The sequence below is a fragment of the Gymnodraco acuticeps genome, unplaced genomic scaffold, assembly GCF_902827175.1.
Source record: "Gymnodraco acuticeps unplaced genomic scaffold, fGymAcu1.1, whole genome shotgun sequence".
NCBI classification, from domain to species: domain Eukaryota; kingdom Metazoa; phylum Chordata; class Actinopteri; order Perciformes; family Bathydraconidae; genus Gymnodraco; species Gymnodraco acuticeps.
Genome location: NW_022990838.1, coordinates 718639 through 745242, shown reverse-complemented (window position 1 = coordinate 745242; position 26604 = coordinate 718639). Strand labels below are relative to the sequence as shown.

At 42.0% G+C, this 26604-nt stretch overlaps 2 protein-coding genes and 1 long non-coding RNA gene across 5 annotated transcripts in view; 2 read left to right on the top strand and 1 right to left on the bottom strand.

The window, feature by feature from the left end:
• Positions 1-769: 769 nt before the first annotated feature.
• On the top strand, positions 770-1648 carry LOC117557256. Its single transcript, XR_004570687.1, has 2 exons — positions 770-809; positions 1198-1648. It is a non-coding gene; the product is annotated as an uncharacterized LOC117557256 (long non-coding RNA).
• Positions 949-6898, bottom strand: eral1 (Era-like 12S mitochondrial rRNA chaperone 1). Its single transcript, XM_034232996.1, has 11 exons — positions 6666-6898; positions 5093-5242; positions 4843-4970; positions 4683-4760; positions 4552-4598; positions 4397-4458; positions 4137-4249; positions 3414-3719; positions 2801-2950; positions 2055-2135; positions 949-1316 (listed from the first exon to the last, which is right to left on the bottom strand). Exons 1-11 carry the CDS (start codon positions 6769-6771, stop codon positions 1194-1196), a joined length of 1344 nt encoding a protein of 447 aa, XP_034088887.1. The 5' UTR covers positions 6772-6898; the 3' UTR covers positions 949-1193.
• A 4811-nt stretch (positions 6899-11709) lies between these two features.
• fam222ba (family with sequence similarity 222 member Ba) overlaps positions 11710-26604 on the top strand; it is a 31703-nt gene continuing 16808 nt past the window's right edge. For 2 of the 3 annotated variants that reach the window (XM_034233070.1, XM_034233072.1), the window contains exon 1: positions 11853-13038. The gene's annotated coding sequence lies outside the window, so the exon portion shown is untranslated. The other variant, XM_034233069.1, reaches the window with a different exon arrangement.

Genomic DNA, 26604 nt, shown 5'->3' with positions numbered 1-26604 from the left:
CCCCCCCCCCCCAACCACCTGCTTCAGGCCACTAGCTGGTTATTCATCAAGATGCCCCGGATAGAGAAACCGTCAAGTTAACTCACAGACAGCAGGGATAAATCCAATCACCATTATCTGACCCATTTTAGCATCAGGTTAGTGCTCCATACTGCCAGCCATTAAGGGAGACCATTTCACCCTCGGGGGCAGAGCCGGGCTTTATAAGAGCCAAACAAGCAAGGGAGGAGGAGGAGGAGAAGGGAAGAAAGCAGCGGAACATAAAGTGATAGTCTCAGGGACGGATGGCCACACTTCAAAGGCGGTGGAGAAGGCTAAAGTGATGTGGGAGTGGAGGGAACAGGATGGTGCATCAGGGACGTCTGAGTGAACATGACGGTGCAGGGCCCGCCAAGTAAAGAGCTCTGAGAGCCAAAGATAAACCATCAGGCCTTTTCAAAGCTCGCCAAACCTGCTCAGCCATGAACGCCCTGTCAGGCTCGTGTCAAAACATCCATCTGATGAGAGTCTGTGTCATGTTTCGCTGCCTCAAATGCATCTTTGCTAAATAAATGCTACCTTCACAGATCCACTCTCACACATTCATCATGTGTGTATCAATGACTCACCCCGTTATCTGAACCTAGAATTAAGAAACAGAGAAAAGCCTAGATGAATTGATGACCTTTTTCATAGACTTCCACATAAACAGTGTTTTAAACTTTAGAATTAGAACTTGGATTATTAAGTTAGGGGGGTTTTAATATAGTTTTGCTTTTCTCAAACACAGAACCTATTTAATTTACTTCATCCAGACTTCTTTCGTCAAGGTAACGGGGTGAGTAACTGATATACAAATTATTATTTTGTGGGTGTAGTAGTCCTTAAATGGCACTTTACCGATGTGTTAAATGTCTCTAAAGTTAGTAAAGGCACTCCTTAGTTTTCTACCCCCATAATAACAGCAACTTAGAGGGTACAAAGCTTTAATAGTATCTTCTGAGACTGCATGAAAGGTTGCTGCTGATGCAGGTAGACAGAAGATGCAATTTCAACAGTCCTCTTTCTCTCCTTCAAACAGGTCCATGTCTTCATACAGCTCCACTCATGAGCAGAGTCCTCTCTCTAGTTCCTCTTTTCATGTCCGTCTTTGCGTAGCCAAGAGGGATCTTAAATCCAGCAGGATCTGTTTCATTAAAGTGCTTCTACCCTCCTCAGACCTTCAGCTTGGCAGAGAGCTTCAGCCTCACGTCTTTCAGGAAGACTCGGCTCAGGTCCTCTCCGGCCTCCCGGGCCATGCGGCCCACCATCTGGCCCCCGGCCCCGATCACCATCCGCTGTGGAGAGAAGAAGCACAGCCGTGTCAGGGAGCGGAACATATTGTGTATCTGTCAGTAATGCAGGTTTGAAAGACACAAATAAAAAGGACCCTGTGGAAAATAGTTTAATGATATCTGAAGATTTACCAAAAAAAGGACATTAGGTTCAAACAAATACAGCTGTTCTTTTTTATGCAGTTTCTATAAAATAGCCATAATCCGTTTCACCCTGAAGCATTCTAAAAGGCTGCAGTGACCTCCAACATATATATTTAATATTCATTTAAAGAAATCTTGACAAGATAGCCTTTTCTCAGGAGATATTCATCAAATAAATGATATTTCGATCCCTTTGTTGACTCGTCCCTGTGAGTTGTACATTTGTGAAAGTCCTTCCTGTGTTGAATGGAAGAGCTGAGGAAAGGTCTGAGTCAGTCTTCTTAAAGGTCACTAGCCTTGAAACATTTCAGCACGGCAGATGTAGCTTCAAATATTCCTCACATCAAATATGTATGGTTTGAAAGGCTGCTCAAATATTTACAAGATAAAAACACACGGCAAATGAAGGCCACATTTTACACCTGACATTTATTTGCCAGCTTGTGTCATTTGCCTTTTAAAGCCAAGTCAAATCAAATGTATGCTAAACGTAATCAATACTTTCAATATGCATCTATACATAGTTTTTAATGATGTGTTAAAGCACAAGAGATACTTCCCATCTTCGAAACCAAGAAATGTGTGGAGAGCACTTACCATGTGAGTGTCTTTCTTGGTATAAAGTTTCACAGAAATATCCAGCTCTCCATTTTCTCCGTCGTCCCAGAGTTCAATAGACTGAAACAGAAAGATTGAAATATTGTAGAGGACATATTGTGATTTTCTTCAGGTTCATATTTGTACCTCTACTGTGACATGTGTCCATGCTTTAATGTTCAAAAAGCTCTTTATTTTTCTCACAGCACCTCTTTTCCCCCTCTGTCTGAAACCAGAGCCCAGTCTGCTCTGATTGGTTAGCTGGCTGGGTCTGTTGTGATTGGTCAACCATTTAAAGATGTCCCACCTCTTAGCCAATCACCTACAATATGTTGGTGCACTGGCCAATAGCAGCGTGAGTGTTACACAGTGGTGTCACTGTTTTAGGCAGGGGGGGGGGGGGGGGGGGGGGGAGAGAAACTCCCTACAGAAAAGGGAAAACCCCAAAAAGCCAATTGGGCCTCTTCAGCAAAGTACTGAGGTTGTGTTAGCCGTGCAAGATATTGCTTCCATTAAATACATTTATCATCAGCACCAATTGGACATACACAAAAAAAGTATTGACAATTGTAAATTGAGGAATTGTACAGTAGCTGTAAATACAGACGACAAACAATGAAAATAATCCCAAAGTGTGAAATGGCTGAATCCAAGCACATGTCAGCTTTCAGTCATCCCCAGGATCAGTGCAGGGAGATGTGATGGTGTAGTCAGATCTCTGTCTATCTATCGGTAAACTGGTTCACCTGTGTGATGGAGTAGGGCACTTCCTGTGGCAGATTCTCCAGAAGCTTCTCTCTGATGGTGTTGGTGCAGATCTGCTCTGGAGTCTGGTCGGTCAGGACTTCACTGTGGTACTGCCACGAGCCGGGCTTAGCCGCAACCATAAAGTAGTTCTACAACATTCAGATAAAAGCATGATTATTATCAGTAAAGAAAAGAAAAGGAAAAAGACATTACCTTAAACAAAAGTAGTTAAAGTAAAATGTCAAATAAAGGATTAAATAAAAATAAATTAGAATAAAAATATGTAAGTAAAAAAGAAGAATGTGCAATAAAAAACTTAAATAAATTAAGGATATTCATATAAAACATACAGAGAAATAAGTAAAATATCCAATAAAAGATCAAATAAAAAGAATAAATTAAGAAAGAAATAAGAAGTAAAAATGTGCACATTGTACTCCAATATATACAGTGGTGTATTAATATGATATTATAAGGGTTTTGCTGCTGATGGTGAACTTATATCTTTATAAAGTGTAACAATACAATCATTTATGACACAACATGCATCCTGTCCTCCAGATGGGCCTGCCTGGGATATCACTGTTTAACCTGCCATAGTAGAATGTGTACCTTCAGTGTGTCAACGTCCTCTTTGTCCACAGAAGACAGCATGAAGACGTCCTTGAAGTGAGCCCAGCCCTGCTGACTCCTCAGAGCCTTCAGCTGCTCTCTGCTCAGAGCAGAGCTGGGATCAGCGTCTCCTTCCAGCCCCGCGGGGGCCTCGTCGGGCGATGGCTCTGGCTGCCTCTCGGACCTCTTTTCAGCCTTCGGAGGCTTGATCACTGTCCTGACCCGCAGCTTGCGTCCGTTCACCACTCCACATGTCAGCTCTGCTGTGATGTCCAGCAGCCGGTCCTTAGTCTTCAACAGGTCCACCTGAGACACATGGGGGCATCAGTGAAGACATCAGGAAGACTCCTCAGTGCAGGTTAACATTCATTTGAATGTTCTGGGATGTTGGCAAGGAAAGTCTGGGATATTCTATATTCTATATTCTTGTCAACTGATCCTAATTCTACCCAAGTATTACCCATGCATCCAAAGTACAGTATCTTCTTCCTGTATGTCATAGAGCCTCTGTTGTATTATTACTATAACAATACTTTTTACTATTACAACACATCAGTAAGTCGCACTGGGGGTTGAAAGATACAGTGACTAACTGTTTAATGTAGCCCTTTGAAAAGAACAATCAGTAATCAATGAACTATATCCATAACTTGCTGTCAATATGTATTACTTTAGCAGCATTTAACAGGCTTGTAATGAATGTGTCATTCTGTGGAAGAGTACCTTATTGAGCACCAGGATTGCAGGGATGTCAGTGTGCTGGGCCAGGCATTTGAGCACCTCGAAGTCGAGCCTGCCGCACATCCAGCGGTCGGACACATCCACCAACACCACCACTGGAAAACAGACACAATAACAAACACTTGGAACTCAGCACTGTTTTTTTATTCTTAAATGGTAACTTTGATAAATGATGGAATCATAAAGAAAGGTGCACCTCAGGTCCGACTTATAAAAAGGTTCAGAGTTCATTTACATCATACCTATGTCTGCTTCTTTAACTGTGTTCCAGGGATCCTCAAGCAATGCCTTCTCCAGATTATGTCTGTGGAAACAGAGCAGCCAATCATATTACATTTTATGATACAACTGGATGTAGATTACAGACATTAAAAATATAAATAAAATAACAAAGCACCTTTTGACCTTTGATAAAGTAGTGAGACCAGGAGTGTCCAGTAAGATCTACAAAACAATACACAAATGGGTTAATGTTTGGTTTTTAGAATGGCATTAAATATAACAATAGAGACATGAGGAAGGTCTTACTATCTGTGTGTCCTCCTCCGTCAGGACGCCCACGGCCCGTGACCGTGTAGTGTGTACTTTCTTGGACACGGCAAACACCTTAAAGAAATGATTACTGACTTTAGACATTGAACACCTCCTTCAGATGAATATCAATGTACATGTTTTAAAAGACACATACCTTTCTTCCAAGGAGCTGATTGGACAATGTGGACTTCCCAGCATTGGGGGCCCCTATGAGGGCCACTTTCAAAACCTTTGCATTTTCAGGCTGATCTGGATGTCTCATTAACAAGGATAATTGTTCAGCTGAAAACACACAAAATAAATCATTAGAGAAACAAAGAAGGGATTTATAACTTTGGATTTGCGACAGAATGGCGTCAGCAGGAGTTTATCAGATGAGTTCAGGGATGTAAATCTCTGATTACCGCTGTCTGTTAGAACTGACACTGGCAGGCGATAAGAACTGCCGTCTGCCTCCACTGCTTTGCCTTTCATCAGTCTGTTGAGAAATGCATCTGATGTAATAAAACAAGCAGGAGTGAAGATAAATCCATTCCTCCGTCCTCTGCTGCTTCCTGTGAACACATAAAAACATTTCCATCACTTCTCTGCCAGCAAGGCTGCAAGGTTACTCATTCATAATAAGCCCTTGGGTGTTATTATGGCACAGTATAACGATGCGTTCGTAAATGCGTTCATAAAAAGTCATTACAGAACCCAATCAGATTGAGTTTAGAAATAATGGCATGCCTTCATGCAAGTCTGCATGTAGGACAGAGTTATACAGAATAGCTTTTGATAATAGTTTTATTGTTTAAAGCAATTTTCTATGTGGCAGAAAATGTTTATTTCATCCTTTTAAGATTGGAAAATGTGCTGTTTTTTACTGCTTTATGGCATATTAACATGAATTGATTTGGGTTTTGGTCCCACAAAAAACGAGAAATGTATCTTACTTGGACTTTCAAAAACTGATATGGACATTTTTAACTATTATGACATTTTTTAGACCAAATAATGAATGAATTAATCTAAACCAGGGGTGTCAAACTCAATTTCATCGCGGGCCACATTAGCATTAGGGTTGCACTCAAAGGGCCGGTTGTAACTTTAAGACTATATAAAAATACATATATAAATATATAAAATAAGGTATTATATTACATTATTGCCCCTGCATTGGATTATTATCGGATTGGGTAATAATTAACTATGTCTGAAAGCAGAAGTCTAGGGAAAATAATTGCAAGTCTCTTCAGTGCGCATGTCACAAAACAAGATGCATCGTGGAATATGTAGTTTATGGGCAACGTGCTTCTGTAAAGCGGCATGTAACCGTATAATAAACGTGTTATATTCTTTGCAAGCTCTTGCGGGGCCCAGAAAATGAGATTGCGGGCCGGATTTGGCCCCCGGGCCTTGAGTTTGACACCCCTGAAAACAATAATCAACAAATTAATCGAAACTTATAATAAATGTTCAATTAATTTTCCTTTCTCTCACATCTTCTAAATTGTTGTCAATATTGTCCCTGAAGACTTGTGATACACTTACCAAATGTATTTTTTATAAAAATTAAATGTTAACAGAGTAACAATGTGTAAAACATATTTTGAATGCAGGGGAGTTTAAATAATACCTGTCAGACTAATGAAGCATTTTGCACATACATGGAAGTCACTGTTGTAAAAGTATATCCCTGAAATGGAAAATCACACATTGTTCACCTATGCTGTCATTATTGTCATGTATTCTACCTGTACCCTGTTAATGAAACGTCTCCTCGGATGAAACAGGTGTTATTGATGGAAAAAGCAGCCTGGGCCTCAGCAGAGCTAAGAGATGCCTGATTTATTGGGTCGCCCAGCTATATATAAACGTCACATTACGCCTATAGGCTGATATTCTAAATACACCATGCTTAACTAACACCCTAATACTTTCCTTGCGAGAAAAATACAAATAAAAGAGCAGCAGAAAGCCCTGTTTTGGACTAACCGGCTGTTAGGAACCATGTCGCACTTTCCTGTCGAGTAGTCCCGAGGAGCAGTCTCGAGACGAGGGAGGAGTCTCTAAGAACCCGCGAGCACAATCTGAGCGCCATGGAGCTTCCGTCACTGTTACTGTTATATTTCAGATAATATTACACTATTCATCGTTTCAGAGGTGAGCGCTGCTTGTTCACATTGCCATTACAGGGGGGAACCATGTTGTTTTGACCAAAGAAAAACATCTTCCGCTTTAAAGAGCTTCTCACAGAGTGTCGTGTGGAAACTACACCGCCCCCTGGCGACCACTGTGTCAACTACAACATGTTATTTCACCCTGCATACTGTTTGATAGAAGGATCTTTATTAGCTTTTCAAATTGACAGCAATTACAGAGAAGCAGTCATGGCAATACAAATCTTGGATCTAACACTCCCTCCAACAGCGCTCATTGAAAAAGGAAATCATGCAAGTAAAAGCAACACGAGAATATCAAAGATAACATATAGTGCAAGTTCAAGATTCAAATATTTAACAGATGTTTAGTTACATAGTAGAACAGTGTAGTTGGTGGCAATGAAAGTCTTAAAATCTTCAGTCCCCTCAAATAGTGCAAAAATAAACTTTACACATACAATTAAATGAGGATGTAAAATAGTGTAAAGAAATAGTGCAATTAACATAAAGGTGCAAGTGCAGGAATAAGCAAACAATATTCATGTAATCAAATGGGACAGAAAGCAAATGTAAATACTGAACAGCATTATTGTTTGTTGTAATAATATAAAAACACAAATATGTTGATGTAATAGCTATAAAGAAATGGATGTGGAGACACTCCATCCATGTTGTTTTTCAGTAACTCAGAATGCACCTGAGCCCCAGTTTGCGAGCCACCTGTGTATAGCAGGGATATATTGGAGGCTAAAAACGGTCAGCGGCTATTCCAAAATCAGCTCATCATAATGCAAACACACATCCACCAACATGAGCAAATGGCAGTTTAAAAAGGATGACAGGCTCTCAAAGGATCTTTTGTCTGGGGTGATAGTCTGTAGATTACTTTGTGAGGGATGGTGCGCCCATAACCACAAATCAGATCGCAGCGTTCCAACTTTTCCTATCCCTCTTGTCCCTTGAGTGCACAGAACAGAGCTTATCCCTGAGGGTGCTTGAAGCACAGTTGTGACAATGTTGTCGACGATATATTGAACATACACGCTTAAAGCATTATGGCAACACTGCATGCTTTCACACCCCGCAGCTCTTCAGAACTAATTCACAATGACAAGCTGACATAATGACTTGATAACCATGACGTGTGTAAGGTTAATCACAGCACTAAAAGGACACAGTTTGCATATTGATTGATTACTGTAACGTGTTGTTTTCATTCTGTATGGCAAAACCAGGCAGAGCAGATGTCTCCCTGTAGTCCATCAAACACGCCGGCTGTTTGCTAGTCCTCGAGGACTTGCTCAGGGCGGAACAAACACCTCCACTGGGGAGGATGATGAAGGATATCAGGTAGCTCACAATCTGTCATCATCTAACTCTAAAAGCTCTGCCGCAATGGAAGGACAACAATACAAAATGGAGCTTTTAGCAGTCACTTACTGCCGAATTCCAATTGAACCATACCAAAAGGATATTTGAGGATCAGTAATGTTTGAACTTTCTCTCTATCTGCCTCCCTCCCACTCTCCCTCTCGCTCCCTCTTAAATTCATTCAAGGCCTTTTCTCCCTCCGGGCTTTCCTCACATGGCCATTTTACGTGGGAGTGTACCAGAGTTCTTTCTATGACTGCATTAACTTTGGCCTTCAGAAAGAGCTCTCTCTCCCTCAAAAAAAAAAAAAAGAAGACAAAAAGGCTTCGCCTGCAGACCATTTAATCATAAGCTGCAGCCCACTTTGCCATTTGAAGTGCACTTGCCAATGAGATTTAGCATGGTGTGATGGAAACCCTCCCTCTGGTGCTGCAATTCAGTACGCTGTTGATTCCCAATCAATCTTGTTTTCTGTAATTCTAACAGAACACTTTGTATTGATAGTGAACAGGTCAGATCTTCCTGAATATGCAGAATTGTGTGTGGCCGTGCACCCTAGCAGCCTCTCCTGTTGATTTGCTAATAACACTGTCTGGGATTAGACATGCAATAATTGGCAAGAAGATCTGGCGTCTCATGAGTAAGTTCATGGAATAATAAGTGTGAGCCATGGGGCATGTTAACAGGGAGCAAAAACACAATCTGTCAGTGCGTCAGAGCATCCATCACTCCATCACTGCCGATTGCAGTGAGAGGCGTGATGCTGCAGCTGGCTGACTGTCTATAAAACAGCAGCTCCTCAACTTTCTCATGCTGAGGACTCCAACGCAGATAGGCTATTTCTAAAGCATCCCACAGATTAATGAGTGGATAAATGAATTTCCACACTTGATAAATGAGAAAGCAGTGAGATTGAACTGTTACGTCACACATGAGGTCCTGGATGTCCTCGAAGGCCCCTCCGTTCAGTAATCACTGCATACGTACTTGCTCAGGCTGCTTTTTAAAAGAGGGGATTTAGCTCCCAAACTACCCATATAGGTCACACTGATGCTCTGATTGTACAATCTCTTTCTCAGTGGGGGAGATAAAGGGGGAAACAAACTTGTATTCATTCTAGACTTGCAATCGATGGGACTTGTCTGTGAAGTGGATCAATAATGCCTCTCTTTGAAATCATCAATCACGTCAGTGGTGAATTTAAAAAGCGTATTTAGGAGCAGCGTTCTTAAACATCCTGCATTGATGTCTTTCTTTGGTATGGAGAAAAACACCGCTCTGCATCATTAACTTTGTATTATTGCGTGATGGAGCCTGCTGCTGCTACTTCCCCACCTGCTGAACTCCGAGCGCTGTGCGTGATTGGGCTTTCAGACCAAATTCTCCCCGCTTTCACTTGCTGATGGGGGAAGTGAAGCTTGCAGGCCTAAATTGGCTGGAGTATTGTAATAAGCCCAGATCGTACTGGAACCCAGGCCAATGGAGTTATCCTCCACAATGCTGTTTGTGCAGTTGGACATCTGTGATTCTTTTCTCTAATCTTCTCATTTGATTACTTTTGTGCAGGTTCTAACCTGACATGACACACATTCTGCAACCTTCCCATCACTTTCCACCATGTTCAGCTTTGTCCATCTGTCTCTCTCTGGTAATAAAATACCATCAATACTGTGGAGAGGGCAGGTGGGTGGTTGTAATGGAGTAATTTATTTTAGTTGTCACATAAATATAAGTGTTTGATTAGGGAGCCATACACATCAGGCTGCACAAATAGAACCTTTCATCAAATCACAAAGCATGTGACACTATTGACCGCAGAGTTTTCTCACTGGCTGTGTCGTCTTCCACAAGATTCACAATATGTGAAGAAAAAAATGATGCAAGGACAATACAGCCGAAGGATACATTTTGTGCCAGTGAAACAGATGAGTATAACATTTCATACATTTATATTTGAGTATTACAATTACACTCTTCTGTTGAGCCAACTATGGTCGATTGTCTCTCAATAAAACAATCGACCAGCAACAATCTATATTTAGGTATTAGGGCATAAATGCAAGAGAGAGACATAGGCTTGGGAACTCACCATACTAAATCAGAAGTAAAAACTCATCTTGGACTTTGAAGCCCACATTAGCAAAGTTACCAAGACAGAATGCATCCCCCTAAGAAATGCTGCAAAAAAGCAAGGCTGCTCTAGCTGTGAAACTGATTCATGTTTTCACAACTTGCAAATTGGAGTATTGTAAAACCCTTTTTACTGGCTTACCAAAAAAGGCTGTTTGAAAAAGTTCAACAAGTTCAGAACTGCTGCCAAAACAAAGACTGGGAAACTGCAGTCACTCTTGCTTTAGCCACACTGCTTTGGCTCTCCATTACCTTTAGGATTGATTTTAAGGTTCTTACAAAGCACATAATGATAAAGCACTTTCTGACACTTAGGACTTTAACTCCTTATCAATAACAAGAGCCCAAAGGTCCTCTGACGTTGGTATATGACCCTCTCTAGATACATTATGCTAGCTTTGCTGACACTTAAAGGGACAACTGAAGACCCACATAATAAGCATGCATTTAGTTAGTGTGATGTGTTTTTTTTTGTAAATGTTTATGATCATGTCTATTAATTTTGTTCCTCTCTTCTTTTTTTTGTGGTCTTTATATTCAAATTTTTTTTTGTGCTAACACATTGATGACCTTCATGACCATATATCTATGTTCATGACATCCTCAACAAACATTTGGTGTGTCCCTCAGTAGGTATTTTTCACCCAAAATACAGAGACAAAACCTTTCCAGCATATCCCTAGAGGTTAAGTGTCATGTTAACTGATGATGTTCCACACATTTGGTATCCCTACTAACATCACTGTAAATGCCTAGAGGAGCTCAGGTCAGAAGAATTTAATTGCCATTTCTACACTGTAGCTTTGGGCACATGACAATAAAACCTTTGAATCTTAAAAATCTTGAATCTAGACGTATCGCTTAGTAAACAAAGAGTAATTGGCTTAATGTTGGTGTACACTTATACAATTTGGCTAAGGGCAGTAAAACAAGTCCTTCTGAATTGGCAACAATTCAATCAAAATCAATTCATGTATCTTTAAAAAGAAATTGCAGGGTAGGCTACTTAGTTGCAGCATTTCACTAAATATGTTTAGTTACCCTCACTGATCATATGCAAAGTGAATTTAGTAGGGTAACACACCTTGAAGTAATCATTATTATTAATATATTGCATCTAAAATGATCAAATTGTGAATACTTCTTCCTAGAGCTTACAACAAGCTTAACAACAAACAAAAATATACATAACTAAAAACGAGTTGAACATGAACTTTGATATTGTAGAGCTGTAACAATGATGACAGGTTATTTCAATAATGTCCTACAAATATGTACCCGTCCAATAAAATCCCACGCTGCCTGTCCCTTTAAACCGCTCGGTGTCCTGCGCAGAGACCAGCGCAGTCTGGACTGCTCCCAGGCTCTGCGCATGCGCCGGAAGTTGCTGCCGCAGACAGCAGCAACAGCAGTGATTCGGCAGCGCAGGGCAACGGGAGAAAATCTGTCCGTTTTAAACCATGGCGACGTACTAAACGATGCCTTTCGCAGAGGAAAACGGAGAGTAAGTAGTTGTCTCTTTATAATACGGCTACTGCCTGATACTGTGTGACGTCCTCTCAAATTGTGGCATAAATATGAGGAGAGCTTGAGGAGGCAACAATGGGACTGTGTATGTTTCAGACTGGCTGGCTAGGTTAGCTAGCCAGGAGCCTGGGCAGTCAGCTGGCACCCCGACTGGCAACATGCAGCTTTATAGCTACTGTACTGCTCCCTGTATTGTCTGTGGATACACCTCACGGCTTGCTGTCTGTTAGGAGCCAAACATCTTTTTTTCAGGCACTGAAGTAGCCATGTATTCCTGCCTAAAGGTGGTGTTACCTGAATGAAACTGGGCTTGTGTAGTTGAGCTGTTTAGCAATTTTTTGCATTATGACAACAAGCAGTGAGGAGTAAAAAAGATGTCCATGTGCCTGCCAAATCACGATTATATCATTGTGGTATTTATGGTGCAGGTTGTTTCATACCAACTCAAGAGAAAATGTGAGTTCCAGCCAGCTGTGGGGGAAGTTGTGTGTTATCTTGTGTAATTATAAAGTATGGGAGCTGTCACTAAGTTGTTTCCCACTGCTAGTATCTAATACACTCAGTGGGACATGCATGCATTAAATCCAAATTTAGAGTAGCTTCTCTCATGGTGCAGATGCGCGCACACCTTGCTCTCAGCGCGTCTGCAAATAGCACCTCCTAATATAACGACAGAGGAAAAGTGTTCCCACCTTGCAAAGTGTTAAAGGTGATAACAAAAGGTTGACGTCACCGAGCTCATCCTGATCCTGCCGCACAACCTCGACCACTGAGGAGGTGGAGGAGGAGGAGAAGGAGGAGGAGAAGGAGGAGTGCAGGAGGAGTACTTTCAGAGGAGGAGAGCAGCTTTTTTGTTGTTGCCATAACGTCTAATGGTTCGTGTCTGGAAGGAAAAAGGGTCTATCTCTGATCAAATTTCGGGTAACCTAAGGGCACACTTAACTAATGGGATCCTATCGATGTTTCTCCCCCTCCAAGCCTGATCTTTAAACGGTGGAATGTTAATGTTTCCACAGCCTGTCCGTGTTATCTTTGGCTGCTCTGAGTCTGGCTTTATTGCTGTTTAGTCGGTCTATAATGTCATGGAGCTTGACGGATATGATTAAAAAAAAACGCAGTAAACCAACACTTCTGAGACTGACTGGACTATGGGAGTGATCGAGTTTATTCTGCACATGGTAAGAGGATAACACTATGCAATTTCTAAAGATAAAAAAAAACTGTTAAGTGTGCATTTGCACGAGAAGTGTCTGTTGCTGTGAAGAAAGCCATTATCTTGCCTTTACCTTTTACGAAGGTGACTGTTTCGTTAATAACAGCAGGGGGGATTTGCTTAGTGAATTCCTGTGTTACTCAAATAACAGCCTGACATTACTCGCCAAAAGTGCAGTTTTGCAATGTAGCTTTTTCCGAAGAGCAGATAATTAAATTTCAGACCGTGTTGTCTGGGAAACTCAGGCCCCTAGACTCTGCAATTATCGTGTAGAAGGAAGCCTTTTTGCATTGAGGTGCTATGTTCCCCAGCACAATGAAGATGAATTAGGTCTTAAAAACAAATGACTGCAGGCCTCTCCCCATCTGTAAAATGCAGTTCACCTCTAATGACAGCAATGACATTAAGTCACTGTGAGATATCGTTATGCTTAGGCAAACAACAGTAGATCTTGCACTCGTAGTTCTAGTAAACGTCTGACTTGGATTTCTGTGTGTGCATTTATTACTTTAATTATGTCTTAATTTGTGCGTTAGCTTTTACTTGTAACATCCGCAGGTTAGCCTGAATGTCGGGAGCACCTGGTTCATTTGTTCATGTCATGCTGATCTGCAGCATTGTTGAACATTACAGCGATCTGCCAAATTGAAATACCACTTGAATGCATGTGTTAATTAGGGCTCTGCGTGGCTTTTCAAAGTGTTCCTCCTCCTCCTCCTCCTCCTACTCCTCCTCCTCCGCCCGTGAATCATGTGCTGACTCTTGGACCTGTCACCGCAAACCCCAGAGCCTTTGCTGAGGGCAAACTGACAGGATAGCAAGTTGCTTTGGTTTTTCTCCCAGCCAACCACTGACAAATGTATTGGGACATATTGATTTACATTGTAGGCAGAGGAGAGCAATTTCCTCTAAAATTCTCGTGTAGCATCTTGGTTGCTGTTGCTCTTAGTCGACAATTGCCTGCAGACAAGGTTTAACTATTGCAGAAAAAACATCACATTGTAGTGAACACACACCTATTTAGGCTTCATTTGGTGGACATTTTTAAGTAGTAAACAGAGTTCAGAGAGATTGTGATGTGCACACCCACACACAGTTTTTTTTGACCTCACTGTTTTCAACTTTCTCCTGGTAACCAAATGGCTAAACAGATTTTTAGTGAGTGACGATTGTTATTTAGAGAAACTTCATTATAAGCCCCTTACACTGAGTGCCTGATGTTTTGGGTTGCAGCATTCTCCACGTGACAGTCAAACAATCTGATTCCCACCATTGGTCTGGTATCACACAGCAGTAATAAGGGGATAACATCAAAGCTCTGTTTTATTTCTCAGAGACATCAGAGCAAGACTATGAATAACAGATCACAAGGTACAAAGAGTGAACCAGAGAATCTGAGCTGATTTAATGTTTCAGCTGTTGTTTAGATTCACAGGGATCTCGTAAAAATACGTTGATTAGTAAAGGTCCCGATTCTGTGATTGTTGGCTGTGAAATGGCTCGACTAAACAAGCATATCTTTTGATGCAACGATTTTCTGTGCTGGAATGAGGCACTTGGCTCATTTTGGTTTATTCAAAGCCCAGTCATTTGATGTAGCGTTTTAGAGACGGTACTTGAATTGGAAATGTGTAACAGTACGCTCTTGTCAATGCAATTCATTTCTTCCTTTCATATTCCAGCGGGGGCTTCTGTATGTTAAATATCATGCAGGTGTTGTCTGCGAATTGGATTTGCATAGCAGATTTTCATTTCCCTCAAACCGGGAGTTTGAGATGAGCAGCATTTGTTGAATATCATCCATTTGCTAAATGAGGCTGACCCCCTGTCCCAGACAGCATAGCAGAGATTTCCCAGGTTGCAGTGATGTGCCAGCCTGCTCCACCTTGTAGTCCCCCCATCACCACGGCAGCTGTCAGCCCACACTCAGCCATCCACCACTTAGAGAGACGCTCTGTGAGGCCACCCAATGTCTTCCCAGCTATGTGAATCGTTTTTATAGACAGAGGGCAGATGTTTGGTAGCTTTTGTGTGAAAATCACGAGGGTCAAACGCAGGTCAGGGTGGGAGTAAAGAACTGTGGTCACATGATACATCCAGATCAGGCGTATAGGACATCATGGGCACTTCTGGATACCTCAGAGAACAAGGGACCCGTCTGCAGGGCTCAGACTCTGGATCAGCTGTTACATGGTGTTCAGTTGAGTTCACATGGGTTGATTTACAATGTGTCATGACCACAGGCGATAGGTCTGCTTTTAAGATAGACTTTGCGTCTTTGTTTACCACATTTCTGTGTTTTCTTGAATTTGCATGGATTTGCAAGTTGCCAGCAGGTCCAATTACGACAAAAAGCCCCGCTCTTGCTGGGTTAGCTTGCATAATCAGCAAACCTGAGGCTCGAGGTCAGGGAGGGCTCCAACCTGACGTTACAAGACCAAAGGGCTTATCGGAAATTGTTGTGTCTTCAGCTTGAGGGCAATCGGGTATGAATCCAAGCCTCCCGGTGACATTCAAAGCAAAAACAGCAGTCATAGCAGCAGGAGGAACAAGGCAGGGTTTAGGACGGCATCTGTTTGATCAGACTCGTCGGAGGCACTGGAGACGACAGGGTTGTTTATCCACCTCCATCTTACAGGAACAGCAGAAGAGCAGTCAGATACTCTTATCTGTTTATGGCACAAGATAAGGCTGCCTCAATCGGATCACTGACCCAACACTGACACTCTCCACCCCAAATACCAACCCTCTGTGCCCAGGGGTTGCCAGGCGAATCCCATATCACTTAAGTAATCCTAATAGGTGCCATTAGCATGTCCGCGGTTACTGCTGCAGTTTTCCAACATCCATGCCAACTGTACATATCAGGGCATCATTAGCCGGCATCAGAGAGGCTCAGAGTCTCACCCGGTCTGCAGGGTCAGAAAGAATGGAGCAACAATGCAGGAGTAAAGCTGTATGGGATATCAAGTGGAGGGGGCGAGGGAGAGGGAGCTCAGAGCGTCATAGTTGGCTCAGACGTTAGATAAGGGTAAGCTACCAGAGGATTATAGAGGGTGGAGATAAAAAAAATCTGCGGGTTAATTGGGCTTTATTTTTAATATTTTAGAGGGTTCACTTAATTGGTAAAGGATTTCAGCTCCGTCTGTAGTCTAAAAGTCATTTTGGAACAGGCTTTACAACCTGATGTTTGTTGATGCATTGTCGTTAAGCACAGGGTGTGTGTTTTTAAAGGAATGCTTTATTTGATGACCAAAATAGTTTCATTTGAAAATGCTTGCCTTATCCTCAGCTTAGTGATAGCATCAATAATACAATGAAAGTCATGAATTGGAGGTATTTAAAATCTTTTTTTTTTTTTTTAAAGTTGCCTTGTTAACTGTGTGATGAAATGTTACTAGTCTTTTATAACCTTTGGCCAGACATAGTAACCGAATGGATGGATATCATAAAGTTACATTGTCCAAAAGGACAAAGCAGGCGAAGCTCGGAGGCTTTGTTAAGAGCTTTACTTGGGAGGGACTGAGGCTGAAGCGGTCAATCCACGGCACTTTGCCATGACCCTCCTCAGTTTATCAAAGGTTGCACCACTTCTCCAGGCCTCAGTGTGTGGGTGTGTTTTTTTTCTGTGCGCGTGTGGTGTACTGGATGGATTGAGAGGCCCTTTTATAACCTCTTAACCCTCTAGTCCTGTTTGCAGCCATGGTTGGCCACAGTGAATGGTATCTCCGTGCCTTGAAAAGTAACCAGATGACATTCTTCCTGTTGTTCAAAAGGGCCTGGGGTTGTGTTGTGAAAAGCGGCTGAAAGGATAGGTGAAGACTGTGACTGTGACCTTCAGAGGCTAACCTCTGGCATGTCATTCTGAGGCTGTTTGAAGCAAACTCAGACCTTTCTCCCTGATAGCAAGCATACCAAGTCAAAAAAAGGCAGAAATTCCTGTTATTTTTCAACAGTTGCAAACCCAAAAGTTTTTCTTTTAACTTCCACTATAAGGGAACAAGGGGTTGTTTTGTATCGGCTGAACTGAATCGTTATTCCAGACAGGCAGAGTGTCTGACAGCTACATTGTCCAAACAGTCTCTCAGCCTGTGACTGAGCCCTCTGTACACAGACCTGTGGCATCAGCAGCCCCCTCTGCATGGCATGCTGAAATACCGCCGCTGCTGGGATGGCAGAGGGGATGAAATGCACTTAGTGAGACAGTAAACATCGGCACAGCTCTCAAACTAGCTTACGTTGTTTATGTCTCCTCCTCTCTCTGGTGTATTTGCTGTCTTCAGCTGGCTGCGTTTCCTGGAATGTGCAGAGATGCTGTTGTTGCTCTGCTTGGGGGGGGGGGATGTTGGCTGTAATCACAGTCCATAGTTCAGCTCTGTAGATGAGCAGTGATTGGACATAATATTCTCCTGAACTGGAACACCCTACTTGACATTGTGTGTGTGCATTGAGATTTTTGCAACGGAAGACTCTTGGACAAACAGCAGAAGCATATCCTTTTTTTCCTTTAATATTAAGAGGTTTACAAGTTGCTTTTTAAGTGTTTGCCTCACATTTTTGCAAACACTTAAAGATGAACTCAGCCTTCACAGCATAATGCAGTGTAGCTACCCAGTTGTGAAGACTCTCACAACTGCCTTAACCAGAAGCTTTTAGTCTACACTGACAATGAGGCTTTACCAATAATGTGTTCAAGGGGATCTGCTTTTCAACAAGTTAGAATAAACTTAAATGGCAATGTGCCTGTCAAAAATGATCTCTGAGAGCATGTCTTAGGGTAAGAACAATGTTTTCTCCTGAATAGCATTCCTGCTTCCTGTGCCACCTGTATGGGGTTACATTCGGGGTCAGACCTCTTGCAGGCGTCTGTTGTCCGGGCCCCTTTTTTAGGAACTGGTTGTTCTTTGGGGACTGACGCGAAAAAGAAAAGCTGTCGAGTTTTAAGGGCCTCTTTTGTCAGACACCTTTCAACGATTAATGATTGGCATATCTCCTGCCATTTCCCCCTTTTTGTTTAAGCTGTTGAGTTTGAGAGCAAAGAAATTCATTGACCGTTCCGTGTGATGTGTTTTCAGCCTGCACACACACAGAGGCGAGGTTGTTTACAAAGGAAATGAATTGAATTAGGAAAAGAAAATGTCAACTTTTATCATGCTACTGCACAAACCATTTTGCATTCGTCAGGAAATATTCCCTGAAGTAGTGTAACATCCGCAGAATGTGATTGAGATGGAGACAGGGTGGGGGCAGAGGAAGAAGGGTGGGCCACAATATGAAAGGCATACTTGGAAGTGCGCAGAGTAAAGAGTCCTGAGGCAGGTTGTGTTGCCGTGTGACATAGAAGCATTCGTCTTGTATCTGACGTCCCAGGGTCTCATTGCGAGGGATTGCCTGTGCTGCGTGTCGGCTTTCTGTAATTAATAGCCAGTATCCCCCTCACCCCATCAAGGGGACCAGGTGCTGCTTGGATCTGCTCCGGCATGGAAAGACAGCAGATACGCTATAGTGGGTTTTATTAAGATAAAACTCACAGTTGTCGCCAACAACCCTCTCATTGTATACATTTCAGCCATCAGTGTACACATACCAGTCCTAGACCAAGAGGTTTTATCATTACGGGGAATTTTAATGGTGCATTGCTGATGGATAGCTTGTTGGTGAAAGATGTGGTTCATTTAGTCTACTTTGTGTCAAGCACCATTGTACTCTCGTCCTGTGCTGTTTAGCGGGGCTTGTGGCCCTGACAGATTGCCATCCCGATGGGGAGATTTAGCCAGCCAGCACTGCCAATGGCACTGACACCATCATTAGGCTTTGATCAGCTGCAGTCTGCAAGGGGAAGAAGGGAGAGTAATATTCTTGATCTAATTACTGGGAGACATTTCAGGCAGTGTAATGTGTGATTTAACCTCTTGTCAGAGGCTATAAAAGGAAGCTGGGTTAATCTTCCTGGCAACCTATTTTCCACGCAGGGGAGGGTGTCTTTAAATGTCCTTTTCCCATGAAGCTGGTAAAAACCAGCACACCAGTGCGGTATGCTTACACACCACCGATGACTTTCTACTTGAAATCTCTCAAGGCAAGAATTCTCTGACCTTTGAATGTTAGCAAAAGCTGCGCAGGAACTCGTGCTATGTACATTTGGAGAATTATAAGTGGAAGAAAAAAGCTTTTCTTTTGACTTATGTGTGCTCTCACCAAATGGATTTTTTTGCAGCCCCTTTTGTTACTCTCTCTCATTCTTTCTCTTTCTCTCCCTCACCATAACCACCCACACACTGCAGCATGATGAGTGCAGGAGATTTGATTGAACAAATAGATTGTAAAGTGCAAACGAGGGGTTTGGGTTAATCAGTCAAACATAGTTAAACAATTCTTTAGGACATGAAGGGATTAGTCTTGCCTGCGTTGAGCTCATCAGAGCCCATTCTCCCCAGCCCTTGCCGGGCTTTAAGGGCCAAGGGCCACGGCCTCTCTGGCTCCATGGAGAACCACACACGCACCCCTCAGCATGCTCCATTGCCTCTGAATGCCTCACCACTCTTCTCTCCTCTTTGTTAGAGAGTACAATTAGAATGATGGATTAACAAATGAAATGCAGACCTTTCTATTCATGGCCACCCTTGCTCAAAGTCTCATTCACGGGATCTATCGCAAAGCTTCTTTAAAATGGTTACCAAGTCCAGTCTATAATTCCTTCAGATAAGTGTATCTTTTCCCCTAAATTCAACCTTAAAAAACAGCTCCCTTACAACTTTGCCAACATAAAGGCTCTTAGTAGCATCTTGTTTTTACAGGATTACTTCCTGTACATTTTCCACCCCATTATTCTGAGTGCTGATGGCACTGATAGCAAGTGGTCCTGATGTGATGATGTGTTGGCTGGCTCAGGGCACAGCTGCAGCCTGGCCAACCCGCTCTAAATGACCTGTGTCATTGTCTCCTCCATATTCCTGAGAGCAGAGCACTGACCTGCCTGAGCCACAATCCCTTTTAGCAACCCATGATCCACGTTGGGGTGCCTTTTACTTTTTCAAACACCACAATATTTATTTCCACAAATGTAATTACCTCAGCCAAAGAGATATGGTTCTGTTTTTCAGTTTGTTTGTTTGTTAGCAGGATAACGGGAAAACTACTGGATGGATGGACCATGGATGTATAAAGACAACTGGAGAGTTTCAGTGTTGGAGGCAGGGACACGTTCATATCTATGAAAGTCCCGGCATAGCATCATGGCATATAACTCTTAATTTGGCTTTTAGCGCCTTTTATACATTTAAGGACCTAATGATTTACTTAAGAACCTTTCAAGTTTTCGTACTGGCTAGTTGATATAGTTTATTGAAATGATCCACAGATTTACAGCGTTTATTTCCAAATGTAAGGGATAAAGTATTATTGGGCCCGCATTTAGAAATCTAAATTTGCACTTGCTGTATTGAAATGGCCTTGGTAAAATGATACACTCTCCAAGTGCCTCTAGTTTGTTTTTTTAAAAGCTACTTTGGAGTTTACATATATTTGTTCTGTATTAGGCTATACTACTTTTTTCTACAACTGTTTTAGACCATACCACTTGATTGTTTAACACTGTTAACCACAACATATTACTAGACCGACTAGAAAACTGGGTGGGACTTTCGAAAACAGCTCTAAATTGGTTTGAATTCTACTTAAATGACAGACAAAACTTTGTTTCTATAGGTAAATACAGATCTGAGTTGACAAATATGCATGTGGGGTACCTCAAGGCTCCATCTTGGGGCCTCTTCTCTTTAACATCTACATGCTACCACTGGCTCAGATAATGAAAAACAACAAAATAAGTTACCATAGCTATGCGGATGACACACAAATGTACGTAACAATTTCACCAGGAGACTATGCTCCAATTCAAACACTGAGTAAGTGCATTGAACAAATCAATGACTGGATGTTTCAGAACTTTCTCCAATTAAACAAAGATAAAACTGAGGTAATGGTTTTTGGAGCCAAGGCAGAACGTATAAAAGTTAGCGCTGAGCTTCAGTCTGCAATGTTCAAAACAACAGATAAAGCCAGAAATCTAGGTGTAGTCATGGACTCTGACCTGAGTTTCAACATTAAAACAGTTACTAAATCAGCCTACTATCACCTAAAGAATATATCTAGGATTAAAAGACTAATGTCACAGCAGGATTTGGAAACACTTGTCCATGCTTTTATCTTCAGTAGACTCGACTACTGCAATGGTGTCTTCAGAGGTCTCGCTAAAAAATCTATTAGGAAGCTGCAGCTGATTCAGAACGCTGCTGCTCGAGTCCTCACTAACACTAAGAAAGTGGATCACATCACTCCAGTTCTGAAGTCTTTACACTGGCTTCCTGTGTGTCAAAGAATAGATTTAAAAATACTGCTGCTTGTTTATAAAGCTTTGAATGGTTTAGGCCCAAAAAATACATGTCTGACCTCCTGCTAAATTATGAACCATCCAGATCTCTCAGGTCTTCAGGGACTGGTCAGCTTTCTGTCCCCAGAGTCAGAACTAAACATGGAGAAGCAGCGTTCAGTTATTATGCTCCAAATATCTGGAACAAACTCCCAGAAACCTGCAGGTCCGCTGCAACTCTTACTACTTTTAAATCCAGACTAAAGACTTTTCTTTTTGTCGCTGCTTTTAATTGAACTATTCACATCTTAAACTGCACTGTAACTTTTATCCATGTATTTTTTCTTTTAATGTTTCTTTTATTATCTTTTCTTTTTAATGACTGATTTTAAATGCCATTTTCTTAATGTCTTTCATTTTTTGTAAAGCCCCTTGTGTTGAAAGGTGATATATAAATAAACTTGCCTTGCCTTGTTTTGCAATGCTATCTTGAATTTAGAACAGAATCCATTATTTTATGAAATTGTTGATCAACAGAAAAGTAGCCTGTAAAAAAAAAAGGGAGGAATAGCTGCTTTTTTCTGTCTTATTCGAATGGGTATCTTTTGGGCTTTGGACTGTTAGTCAGCATTTGTAACTGCGGTGAGGTGCGTTCAATATATCAATATTCTGCTTTTATAGTCCAACGTCTATAATCTTAATCGTGTTGTGGTATTTTGTATCATTGTGAAATGTTTCGATTCAGAAACAATGATAACTTTTTCCAGTTATACTATCTATTGTTACACTGTCAATTGTAGACTAGACATGTGGTTTTCAGTAGGTATGGAGAATCTTTGATCGATTTTTGTCATCAGAGTAATGAGTTTTAGTCAATGTGAATCTTTTTCTGTTTACCAGCCCTATGTATTAGCACTTTGCAGCACTTAAAGTACTCGAAATTCAGTTTTTAAGCCCAGGTTCTACTTTTCGTCTCCGTTTCCCACCAAGAAGATAACACTCCTGATATCTCTTCCTCCCTCTCCTCCAATCCCTCCTCCAGTGAAGTGTGGTGGGGGGGCGGTAGATGCTGTGCTCTGTTGAGACCCCAATTAGCAGGACTAGCAGGCCTCCTGAAGGTCACTCCCAGAGCTTTGGTGTGAGTACAAAGGAGTGCTGGGCGGTCAGGAGTGCTCGGAGAGTGACGGAGCTGAGACTCTCATCCTGACCGACCCTGGAGTTCTCACACAATAACCACATTTTATTAACAGCATATTCTATATTTTTGGCATTGCACAGTCTTAAAAAGTGTCTTAAGATGTTTCGCTTAAGGTCAAGTGTTCTCTGCAGACTGTCATCGTATACTGTGACCATATCTGAGGGATCCATTTGTCATTAGCTCCAAAGTCCCCCACTTCATCAGCCCGTGTCTGGTGTCTGCTATCTGGGCCTGATTGATGGCTCTGTCCTTATTGCAGGGAACGGGGGTCGATGGCGAAAAATTTGCTGCTGGGTGCATTAATGCTGTGCTCAATGGCATGGACCTTTGAGCATGCCTCTTCAGTCTTGAACCATTATATGGCCGCAGGAGATCTGAGATGAGCAGGCATGATGCAAGAGAAAGTGAGCGATGGGAAAGAGTTTTATCATCTTGGCTAACTCTATTACTCATATATCTCACTGGTACAGGCCAGACGAAGCAGTAATCTCAATCTTGGTATAAATTATGAATGATTTGATCAAAGCATAAGTAACAAAAATAACCAATCTGAGCAGACAATCGATGTTAGCTTTTGGTACGCGACAGTTTTCGATACTCAGCTAAATTAGCACATTTTGGTCTGTACGTTTTAAGGTTTGATACAAGCTGTAATTGCATTCTCAATGTATATCAAACTGATGATGAAACTGAGGTCTTGGGGGCAAAATATTAAACTATTTAGCTGATGTGTTTGCTTATTTTGACGTTCCATCATATTAGAAGTCCTATGATGCAAACTAAGCTGTTCAATCAGTGTAATAATCAAATTGGGGATGTGGTTGTTGTGTAGCACATTGCCTGATTGCTTAGGTTTTGTTTGTTTATTTAAACCAGTACCTGTGTAGGTGTAAAAATCCTGGTGCCATGACAACACCAGGTATACACCAACAGTGTGTGTAGGCTCACAGTCAGACAGACGGAGGCCGTGCGAGCCTGGGAGGGCCAGATGTTCCCATGCAGACACAGAGGTGAGATGTTTGCTATGCCGGGCCTGTGTTTGCTCTCCACAGAGTCACCAGCCGGCTGCCCAGTGAGTCTGCTGGGGGACAGAACTGGGGGCAGAAAGGCTCTCAGGACTTCGCCTCGTGCGTGGCCAGGGTTAAAAGAACCACATCTCACACAACTCTGTCTCTTTTATTCCTCTGATGGTCTGAGGGTGCGAGGGGGACTCGCTGGAGGCAAGACTGAATGTCAGAGCTGCCACGGAGGCGGCTGACCTTACCAGCCCTGCGTACACTCAGGATGGAGACAAATCCGCTTTTATCGAACTTGTACACAGCAGGATTTGGCATTGGCATGAAGGCATTTGTTTTTGACTCCAAATATTTCTACCACTTCTCAACATTGCACCAGTTGAGAGTAGATCTGCAAAGATGTATGGATAAGTTGTTAAGTATTTCATTAACCACCAACTATTCTGATAACTGATTATTGGTTTGAGTACTTAAATAAATAATAAAAGTCAAAATCATCTGATAGTAGCTTTTAAAATGTCATATTTTTTGGTTTCTTTACTTTACTTTAAAGTTCTTAAAAAAAACATGACATTTAAGAACGTCATCTTGGGCTGAAAAAACTATTTTCTGACAATTAAAGACCAAGCGATTAATCGATTACCAATTTGAGAGCTTTTTCTTTGGTCTGCATTAGGAAGATCCCCTCTCAAATAATGCGACAGAAGCAGAGTCTTACTCACAATAACAGACTAGGCTGTAAATAACAAAATATACATTTAAATATGATGAATCCGTCAGTGTTCATGATTCATGATTCATGAATGATTCAGTGGCCCGGAGTTATTTAAGCATCTTAATTCCTAGTATTGATGGTCATTTGTATAGATCTAGACACCCCTCACACTTATGTCACAGTTAATAAATGAAGAGGCTGTTATTGATTATGTTGTACATTAATGATATGCTCATTGTCTACACATACTGAATATCATGTATCACGGTTCACTGATATTCATTCAAAACCGAGGTTTCCTTACTCAATGCAGCTCTTCTTGGCCAAGTGTTCCTTGTAAAAGAGATATGTAATCTAAATGGGTATACCCTGGTTAAATAAAGGCTAAATAGATAAGGAGAAAGGTTTCTGAACCAAGAGCTTGCAATAAATAAGAAGTCTAGACAAGGTTTAATGCGAATAGGAAAAGATTAAATTGTTTGAGCAAGACCTCATGAAGGGGTGGTCCAAGCATAATTCTAATTAGGGTTATTTCTTTATTTGCATTGGTATATATGCAGCTCATAATAAGGCAGAGAGGCCAGTTAGTGTAATGGCAAAGTGGATACATCTCTCACAACAGGCCTGTGCAACACTAGAAGCTGTTTTTGTGCATTAAGCCCTTTTAGGATGATTTGTGAGAGTCAGCGCTTGCACCATTCTGCCTAGCAGAGCTGCTCTGACCCCCCTCTTAAATCAGCCTAGCTGCGCTCCAAACAGGCCAAGGCTGGTTAATGCTGGGTCAATAATATGGGTCTGGGTGGGACAAACACACAGAGGCTTAACTTTTTTCTCTGTTAAACACAGCGTGCATGTCAATAGGAAGACACGGGAAATACTAGAGGAAGTCATTACTCCTGCAGGGGAAAATCGCTGCTGTATATGTACTGTAGGCTTGCCTGTGTAATTTCCTATGCATGTGTAATTTCCTATATGTGTGTGAGAGAGATGGGGGAACAGCTGCATTGATTTGGTTTTGTGTGTACTCGGAGCAGAAATGTAAGCCGTGGGAACACCTGGAGAGAGGGGAATATTGGAGAAGAGGAGGTGGTGGTGTCAGCTCTGCTATTGGCTCTGTACCAACATGCACACACACACACACACACACACACACACACACACACACACACACACACACACACACACACACACACACACACACACACACACACACACACACACACACACATACCCACTTCTGATGTGTGAGGGCAGCCTGGGATCCCAATCAACGGCACTTAACAAAGCTTCCCTCTTTCTCCCTTTAATCGCAGGCTCAATTTGTCACTGGGGTGTCCAATTTCTGATAAGCGCTTTGACTGAGAGAGACGAGGTGGGTGTAGGGAGGAACATAAAATGGATGCACCTGCTAACAAATGAAATCAAACCACTCCATCTTCATTTCCCCTTTTTCTGCCAGCTGGAACAATGCTGCAGCGCTTTAGCTCCCAGCACATTGAGTTATTTCCCACTAAGCAGGGAGAAGGACTGGCTGACTTACAGTCCAATAGTTAGAACATGCCCAAAAAAGTATAATTTTGGGTAATATTTAGCTGGAAATTACTAGGCTTTTGCCATTTTTCACTACAAATCAAATCAAGTTTTATTTATATAGCACATTTATAAACGATTTTTGGTTGAGCCAAAGTGCTGTACATATAATAAAAATAGCCTACAGTAGAGACACTTTACAGCAAATACAACAGCACAGATTGTTCAGAATAGCAGTATGAGAAAAATGACACCCTCTATCCTTAGACCCTCACATCGTACAAGGAAAAACGTCAGGAGAAAACCCACAGTTTAAGGGGAAAAAATGGGAGAAACCTCAGGGAGAGCAACAGAGGAGGGATCCCTCTCCCAGGACGGACAGACGTGCAATAGATGCCGTGTGTAAATCGAAGAGATAATACATTTTACAGCATATAGACCGAATGTTAGGAAATGCATGTGTCTGTAATAAGAAGATGAATCCACGAGGATGTCAGCTACAATCCTGTGGAAGCCATCAGGGAAGCAGCATGGTGAGACCCAAGGCAGGACCGCAGAGACAGGTTCAGCCACGACCCGAAGTCCACGACTTAATCCAGAACTCAGGATAGAGGATCCAAGACACAGGACTACAGCAAGAGGATCAGCCTCGACTCCGGATCCCGGCGTAGATATAGACACAAAACAAGAAAAAACATTTG

Excerpts from the sequence above, each read along its gene's own strand:
- eral1 (XM_034232996.1), bottom strand. The coding sequence starts at position 6,771 with ATGGCGCTCAGATTGTGCTCGCGGGTTCTTAGAGACTCCTCCCTCGTC. Across the intron at positions 4,761-4,842 it reads ATCAGCTCCTTGGAAGAAAG|GTGTTTGCCGTGTCCAAGAA; the intron begins GTATGTGTCTTT and ends CATTTCTTTAAG. Across the intron at positions 4,250-4,396 it reads AGTTAAAGAAGCAGACATAG|TGGTGGTGTTGGTGGATGTG; the intron begins GTATGATGTAAA and ends TCTGTTTTCCAG.